The sequence below is a fragment of the Eleginops maclovinus genome, chromosome 5 (assembly GCF_036324505.1).
Source record: "Eleginops maclovinus isolate JMC-PN-2008 ecotype Puerto Natales chromosome 5, JC_Emac_rtc_rv5, whole genome shotgun sequence".
In the NCBI taxonomy this organism is placed as follows: domain Eukaryota; kingdom Metazoa; phylum Chordata; class Actinopteri; order Perciformes; family Eleginopidae; genus Eleginops; species Eleginops maclovinus.
The window spans coordinates 5,621,275-5,630,290 of record NC_086353.1 but is presented as its reverse complement, the minus strand read 5'-3'; the positions used below and the strand labels follow the sequence as shown (position 1 = coordinate 5,630,290).

The window sequence follows — 9,016 nt, the reverse complement described above, 5'->3', positions numbered from 1 at the left end:
TGGAACAAAGTTCAACACGCCATGTAAGGACAAAGTAGTCCCAATTGAATTCACAGTGACAACTTTGTAAGGGCTGCTGGCTGCACTTGATGATGAAAGTAAAAAGAATAAGAATGCAGTTTGGAATGAAGCCTTAATGCTATGCAAAACAAAAAGAATGCCAGTACATTTCAGAGCAGCAAATGGGGATTATAAGTTGATTAACTGGTCTCATACATATATTCTATTGAATACAATCTGATATTGCAGTACTTAAACTTAACACTTATTGATATACCAATATGCATATGTATACTTGCTTATTCTTTCACACTTGAACATCATCTGAAGAGTAATGTGTGATATCTACTATACCACATTCTAAACAGATGGTTTAACTTAAAATAATATCAACTGAATAGAGTCATATGTTCTGCAGAGAGCATCACTTTTTACATAGTACTCAGGAAAAAGAAAATAGAAAACTAAATCATGCACAGGCTTCACAGGGCATCAGCATCTCTCTGTAAAGGGCACTGCACACCACTGGAGAGGTAGTTCCAGAAAGACATTTTTTTTAACAGCGTAATATAGTTGAGGTACTTTAAAAGCATAGACACCAGTAACTGCCTTCTGATATACACACATTGGCTTCCAGGAAGTGTTTGCCTTTTACTGTTCAACTGAAATAGGTCACAGTTATCCTGAATATCTTATATTTTCAGCTTCCATTTGAAAACAAACGTTTGATATACATTGTACTGTATGTAAAGTTATTAAATACAATTAGTCAGTAAATACAGCAACGTGAAAAAGAGAAAGGAAAGAGTGGTTTATATCAAACTACTCTTTTAGATCATATTGCAAGTAAATACAAAACTATCCTTGGGTGATATAAGGTACATTTAATATGTGCTAAACCTATACGCCTGAAATGACTAAATAAGTTTAACATCAGAAAAAGACGTGCTTCTGGCTGTGGCAGTCCCTGGACACTGATTGGTGCATACAGCTGTCATTCATCATCTTATTGACCAATCATCTTCACTGTGGGGCGTCGATGTGGGCGTATACGTGTTCAGCCTTCTGATTGGCGCGGTCACATCTGAGGCCGTGTTTGATAACATTGAAGATCCAAAACACTGTGGACGGTGGTATTGATTCAATTACTAGCGTGTTCTTTTCAAGAAACCAGCAGAGGACTACAGCATTTTAATACCTCTAAAACACCGAAGGTATGTTTCTTAGTCAACACATCATTGAAAGGTCAAGGGGATGTTAGACAAATGCGAACTTGTAGCCAATGCTAGTCGACTAGCTAGCTAGTAGCTAGTCAGCCAAATATAGCTATCGTTATGCAGCTAGTTAGCTAGTTATTGCTAACGCGCCCAAACCTACTAACTTTAACGTTTGTCCGTTGCTGTAGCATAACTGCAATTAGTAAATATTATTTATGATTATTATTAATAATATAAATACTAAAATAGAGGCACACCCAAGTGTTCCTTGTGTTTATGTTATCGGGTGTATTGTCAGCGCGAACAGCTTTACGACATTGAAGAGTTGAATACTTTGTTTCAAGTAAAAGTATTGCATTGCAAATATTACCAAAGTAAAAGTTCAAAAGTATTAGCATAGTACTCATTATGCAAGTTGGCCTATTTCAGAATCATATATCATACGTTTTGATTATGTGTTTACCAAAGCTGCCAAGAGGGGTCAAATGTATTTTTACTTTGCATCCTGCAGGGTAACTTGAGAATGTGTTGTTTATGTGGTGATTATTTTTCCCCATCATTATTCAATTATGAAAGTATCTTAAGGTACTAAATAAATAAGGTGGAATAAAGGATTTACGAGGTTGTCAGACACAAGGTTCTTAATTTCCATCCTGAAGACCAACACAATGAGTTATAGGATTATTTGGGGTGAGATTTGAAAGTTTTGAAACAATGACATTCAATTGCAGCTGATACTCTGCTATTAGTAATGGAGATTGTTTTCTTGACTGTGTGTAATGGCAGAAATCAGCTAACAGCCATTGATCTACTGGAGTCCTTGAATAAGCTAATGGCAAAAGCTGCAGTATTTTGAGAATCTTTGTTAATGTGAAGATGGAAAAACAGCACAGTCATTTCTAATGTTTAAAAAGTTTCATATCTAATATAACTAACAGATCTCTTCTCTGTTGTTTGGATAGCAGATCCCTCTTTCTCTGCATCCAGTGCTTCTCCAGTGTTTGTGCTGTCAGGGTGATGTCAGCAGCCTGTCTCGTACGCCTGGCAAGGTGCAGTGGTCCTCAAGTGGGACGTAGTGGTATTTTACAGAGGGGCCTACTCCCACTACCATTCCAGCAGGACAGCCATCTCCACTTCACCCAGAGACAGCTTTACACCCCTTCAGGAAAACGGTACAGCAACACACGCTTTGATGCAGACGGCAGTGGCACCCCAACTACTTGGGATTCATTCGGTATCTGGGACAATCGTATCGATGAGCCCATTCTGCTGCCTTCCAGCATTCGCTATGGCAAGCCTATTCCCAAAGTCAGTTTATCAAAGGTAGGCTGTGCCTCGCTCATCGGGCAACGCAAGGAGAATGAAGACCGTTACCAGGTCTCCCAAATGACTGACAGCATCCTCTACTTTGCTGTGTTTGATGGGCACGGCGGGCCAGAAGCGGCGGACTTTTGTGAAAAATACATGGAGAAATATATCAAGTAGGGGAATCATCAAATATGCTGTTATCACGTACCAGCTGTTGTCACATGATTGCAAAGGCATACCCGCTATAGCCGATATTCTGATCATCAATCTTTTGTTGTTGTTTCAGGGACCTTGTGGCAGAGGAGGCCGATCTGGAAGTAGTTTTAACGAAGGCCTTCCTTGAAATAGACAAAGCTCTTGCCAGGCACTTCCACTTCTCTCCAAACGGTAGGTTCCTTCATGTTACATGTACATAGTTATACTGTGTGTGTGTGTATATATATATATATATATATATATATACACACCGTGGTATTTATGTTATGACACTTTTTTCTTTTCTCCTCAAACCTAACTTATTTATCCTACTTAGGCTTTGAAGCCTTGGATACCCAACTGACATTACCCAAGCTCTCTGGTTAGAGGTCTGTCATTAAACTCAAAGTTACTGAATAACATATGAACAATAAACCAACTACAAGTACAGCAAACCTCAGTGCTTCACTATTCATCTACACATACAGAAGGGAACAAATTAAAGGAAAAACCTTAGTACCTGTGTAATGCGATGGATAGCTGAATGTTTTTTTATAATGATGCAGATCATAGGATCTTCACCGTCACCAGAAATCAGCCCAGCTAAAGCCTGTGTTATATTCTGGATTTATGTTAGTGTGTTCCACTATCACCAGAAACAGTAAACAAGCGGATATCTTATAAAAGATCCTTTCAGTAAGAATACATCTTTTATTAAAGGTCTCGGTATTTAGTTTAATATCTTCTCCAACAAACCCTGAATTTTTTTTTAAAGTCCTCTGGTTGCTAAACACTCAACAAAGACACTCAATGTTGTTTTTCCTTACATTTGTCCCCTATCTGTCAATCTGCAAAGTATACTGTTTAGCACAGGTAGTGAAGTTAATGGGCTACATTAAGCATCACTCAAAGCTAAATATTTTCTAAATGATTATGTGGTTTGGCCTTGTCATATAGAAACTTTGAAATCAGCTTACATTTTCTCAAATAGCATTATATCTGCTTACGGTTATGTTTTCTTAAAGCTAGTATACGTGTAATGTGGCCAAACACCGGCCACGCTGTGTGAAATGTCCCAATATGCCTGTGTGTGTGTGCATGTTATCTACGGCAGCTGCTGACCCAGCTAAGAGCTGGAGGCCCTTGGCACCAATGTGGATGGCGAGAGGCTAGATATTGAAGGAGAGTCCAGCGGGTCCTAAATCCTGGACTACTGGAAGGTTCCCTATCTTTCTCTCACTCCGCTCTCTCTCTTCCTTTTCTTCTCTCACCAAGTGTATGCAAAGCTTCTTGTGAGACAATGCTTCAGTTTGACAAGTTGTATGAGGTGTACTGTATGTTGTCAATGACATGTCTGGTCCATGTGAGGCAGCATGTTTAAAATGCATATATAAGCTTAAACAAAATATCAAATTGCTATCAAGTGTCTATAGCTAGTGATCCCATTTTTCCATTTGGAGAGAAAAAGGTCTAATGCAGAAACATCTACGTCATGACATTTAATGTGCTTCATTCTCATTTGTAATAACTTAGGAAACTCAAATTTAGGTGTAGTGATCACATATCGTTGGCTGTAAACGTGTTGCTTTTAAGATGCATTTCACTTATAAGACATAAGTCACATCTTACCGTTTGCCTGCTTCAAAAATAATTATTACAAATGACCAAGTTATTATATTCGATATCAGTACTCTAAATAAAAGCATACAAAACCACACCTGTCAGAAAGTATAAAGGAAAGGATCTTTATTGTGTACATATAGATCATAATATTTTCATAATTTTAGCAAAAGCTCTGCTGTAGAGTTAGCTGTGGACCTGAACTCTGTGCTGAAACAGTTCGACCTGCATGTGTGACTGCCCCCTCTTTTGTTTACTGTGAAATCTCAAGCCCTCTATACGACTCCCCACCCATGTGTTCATGTTTAAATGTGTGGATGTGAGTGTGAGATACACCATGTGATTGTTGTGACCAATGTGAACGGTGACTTTTTTGTGTTTACCCTTTTTTCATGGCACGCTCCACCTCTAATGTTCCCTTTCTTGTCTCTGTAGTACCCGGGATGAATGCAGGCACCACTGCAACTGTGGCCCTGCTGAGGGACGGCATCGAGCTGGTGGTGGGCAGTGTGGGTGACAGCCGCGCCATGCTGTGCCGCAAGGGCAAGGCCGTTAAACTCACTGTCGACCACACTCCTGAGAGGAAGGACGAGAAAGAGAGGTGAGAAGAGGTTATCAGCACTGCAGCGGTTATCACTTCAGGGGAAGTTTATCAGCGGGATAGGAGTATCAAACTTATTATTACCTCACATAATTTCCAAGCAACTATCAATTTAAACCAGAACAGATGTCAATCAGCCAGTTTAAACAAAAATCACTGTGTGCAGGGCTTTTAAGAAAACTTCTTGTTAGAATTTATCCCAAAATGGGAGTAAATAAACTTGTATCTGTGAGAAAAACTAGTATTTAGACGGAGGTACTAAACTCTCATACTTAATTAACCCAATATTAAGTATTTAGGCTTTCTACTGTTCTTAATCCTTGTTAATTGTTGAACTCTGTATACTCCCTTTCAGTGAAACCCAACATATCTGTTCTTTTTGTTTACCTTTCTCGGGTGTTATAAGTGCTAATAGAGATGTAGCTGATTAATGAAAAGCATCTGTTTATTTTTGAACTACATGTCTGTCAGATGCACTCAAATGATGTGTGTCTCTCTTCCTCTGCCTCTAGGATAAAGAAAAGTGGAGGTTTTATCACCTGGAATAGTCTGGGACAGTCGAATGTTAACGGCAGGTTGGCCATGACGCGCAGCATCGGAGACTTTGACCTGAAGAACACCGGGGTCATTGCTGAGCCTGAAACCAAAAGGATGACGGTAGGTTTATTAAAAGAGGAATTTGAAAAAAAAACATTGCACTAAATGATATTTTACTGATTTGGCTATTATATCCTTTGGTTAGGAATCTTTCTAAATATTGCTTGTTCTGTCCTCCAGTTGCACCACTCCCACGACGCTTTCCTGGCACTGACTACAGACGGCGTTAACTTCATCATGAACAGTCAGGAGATCTGCAACGTAATCAACCAATGCCACTGACCCCAAGGAAGCCGCTCAGAGAATATCTGACCAGGTAAGACGTTCATACATGGCCTAAACACACGGAGTGAAACAAAACCACGTTTGCAAAATTTGGTGAACAGAGACTCAACAACCCATGTTATAAATGTACAGACCCTCGTATGTATTATTCTCATGATCTTCGATCCTTGAAAGATGAAGCTGCACTCACAGAGTGGGCAGCTGCCCCAAGTAAAATCTGTCCCTCTATCATTTCCCATCCCAAATTTGGTTGGTAGGTTGGTTGGTACAAGAGTAGCGTAATGTGTGCTTAGCGAGTGTGTGGATGAGCAACAGAGAGAGAGAGAGAGCGTTTGCGTTGAGAACAAATTGGAGGAAAAGTTGTTTTATTAGCTGTACAGTGTCTCACACTTTTGGCCCCATACATTTCTGAAACCAATACTGCATATCTGGTGATCGGGGCAGACACAAGGTTTTGCAGGAGTGAGTTTAATGCATCGTGCAGGTCATGCACTTGTGTAGCTTCACCCTAATGATTACAGTAAAACATGTCAGTGACGGTCCATGCATTATGGACCTGCTGGAGGTCGTCTTTGGTCTAAGACAATTGTTCCAAAACTCCAATGAAAGTATGTTGCAAATACTAGTAAGCAGACTTTTGTCTAATATGATGGTCCTCTTCTCTCACAGTCCCTGCAGTATGGCTCAGAGGACAACAGCACAGTCATCGTGGTGCCTTTCGGAGCCTGGGGGAGGCACAAGAGCTCGGACCCAAGTTTCTCCTTCAGCAGGAGCGTTGTGTCCAGCGGGCGCTGGGCGTAGTCAGCCGGACAAACAGGTTGGGGTCTGTGGACTTGAATAATGTGTGCAATACAATCCAACAACAGTGCCCTTTTGGAAACATCATAAAAAGTGTGGTTTGCCCCAAAAATGTCTACATAAGGGTAACTTCATATTATTTAGAGGAGCATGATGTTTATGAGCCTCCGTGACCTAAGAGCTGGTAAATTCATGAACTGCACTAAATGAGAAACGTCCTCTTTAGCAAATGTTTTATCTTCTGCAGACCAATGACCTTATAGGTGCTGCAAGCTGAGAAGAGTTTGACTGGCAGACAGGATTCACGATGACAGCCACCACCTGTATTTATTTCGCCTGCTCCCAATCACCTGAGATTTTAAGACTGCTGTCCTGTCTGTCTTTTAAATATTTTTCACTGTAATGCCCAAGTTTGCACTTTTTATTTTCACAGTTAATTTAACGTGGATTATTAGCTATTTTAACAACAACAAAAAGTGCTTCTGGATTTCATCAGCTGTTTCAGAGCCTGCGGTCTTTCCGTTTCTCAGTGTGAAGGTTCACACTACATGCTGATGTGATAAAATGCAATAATGGAACTGCATTTTAGGGATGCATGATATGGATCGTTTATCAATAACGGATAAATACCTGCTTCCCACGGCCAATGCAAATAACACAACCAATATTTCCACATTTGTGGTTTTATCTATAAAAAAAAGGTTCATAATCTACACACCTGAGGATAAGAAAGGCTGCGATGTAGTGAGTAAAACATTGATCATTTAATAATCCAAACCTCCGACCTGACCACATCTATCAGATCTGTTGTCTTCCACTGAGTGCCGTCCAAAGCGGCAACAACATGTTTATCTCTTTAGTCCCAATTTCCGTTTCCTCTCGTCAGCGTTCTGCACTTCTCCCCTCTGTTTATTGGCCGACCTCAAACACACATTTTAAAGGTGCAAACTGCCACATTTCCTGTCATTGGGGGATCATTTATGGACTGATTTTATATCGTACATCCCTAATTTATTTGTCAATTGATCTGAATTAAATCAGCCCTTTTCTAAGAATACACAATCTACTTAAATGTACATAGAAACGTCACAACTTCTGAAGCAACTGGACAAAAAGCATCATGACCAAAATGACAGGGTAGGTCTTGATTGGTCCATTCTTAAATGTTCTCTAATTGCACAATCGTTCTGAGAGAAATGAACCCTGAATGTTCTGTGATCTAGTTTGTGAATGGAGTTGCTTAATGCTATTTATATGAACAGCATTTCCGTGGCGCATATAAGATATTCTTGTAAGCTTGTATAAGTGTTAATATTTGTATTGATTAAGAAACGGTATTTTAAGGACACTAAGACGTGTTCAAGGTACAGAAATGTACAGTTTATGTTTTGTAAATAATTCTATTTATGTACATCTGGAAAACTGGTAGTTCTCATAACTCGTCATATCAGAATACTTCACAAACGCAGGACCTTTGCTTCATGCATGTTTGTGTAAAGCGACATCATCTTTTTGGGTTGTAACTTGTTAACAATCATTAATTCCTCAGTTATGTGTCACTCAGAGAGCGAAAAAGCACACTTAATGCAACACTAAAGAGATGTTCAGCTAAGAGCCATGTTCGACTATGTGAATGTTCGCTTGAATTCAACTGAGAAGTATCACTGGCACCCTGCTGGGTTCAGGAGTTTTTAAGCTATAGTTAGGTTGTCCTGGCTGATGTGAGTGGATAAATGTCCAGGGTAAAGCAGAGATCGACTGTTCTGTTCACTGTTGGTCTTTAGTTCTGTTGTTAAATGTATTCAAACACAACACTCATCATCGTCTCACCTGTGACATTTGTTACCTTCAGTTTTTGTCCTCAAACACCAGCTTTAGATGTTGTGTAAATATATTTTTCTCCTCCTGAAACTGTCTTTATAATTCACACGTCCTCCGTACAAACCTCATCTGTTGTTTTCTGTGTTTGGTTTCACTGCCTTTCAAATACAATCGTTGTATCTGGGACCTAAACGTCACTTTTCCAACAAAGCTCTGTTAGTACTGTTTTTCTGGTCCGAATGGCTTGTGACACAAACGATTAAAAACTAAACATTAACAAATGATGTTTTCTGTCTTTAAATCTTCTGTTTGTCATTTGGAGAATTCCCAACTATTTAATAAATGTGAAGGCTTAATTTTAAAATAAATAAAGTCTTAAGTGACATATTTAAGTCATCTCAAGTTTTAAAATAAATACCTTTTTGTTTTTATTTATAGATATTATATTTTCCTTTTAACCTGTGTCTTTATTTTGATGACCAAGACTTATTTTTTAAATATTTTTCTTTAATTATTTATATTTTATAGTAATTTTATTGTTTGTATATTTCTTTTAATGGCAGCTTTATTCCTC

The 9,016-nt window shown here is 39.1% G+C and overlaps 1 protein-coding gene across 1 annotated transcript; it reads left to right on the top strand.

Moving 5' to 3' along the window:
• The first annotated feature begins 1,077 nt into the window (after window positions 1-1,077).
• ppm1kb (protein phosphatase, Mg2+/Mn2+ dependent 1Kb) lies at window positions 1,078-8,723 on the top strand. The gene is given in 8 exon segments (XM_063883879.1): window positions 1,078-1,214; window positions 2,183-2,698; window positions 2,812-2,912; window positions 4,776-4,941; window positions 5,454-5,598; window positions 5,719-5,817; window positions 5,819-5,854; window positions 6,493-8,723. Coding segments are annotated over 7 exon segments (1,143 nt in total). The 5' UTR covers window positions 1,078-1,214; window positions 2,183-2,234; the 3' UTR covers window positions 6,625-8,723.
• Window positions 8,724-9,016: the final 293 nt, after the last annotated feature.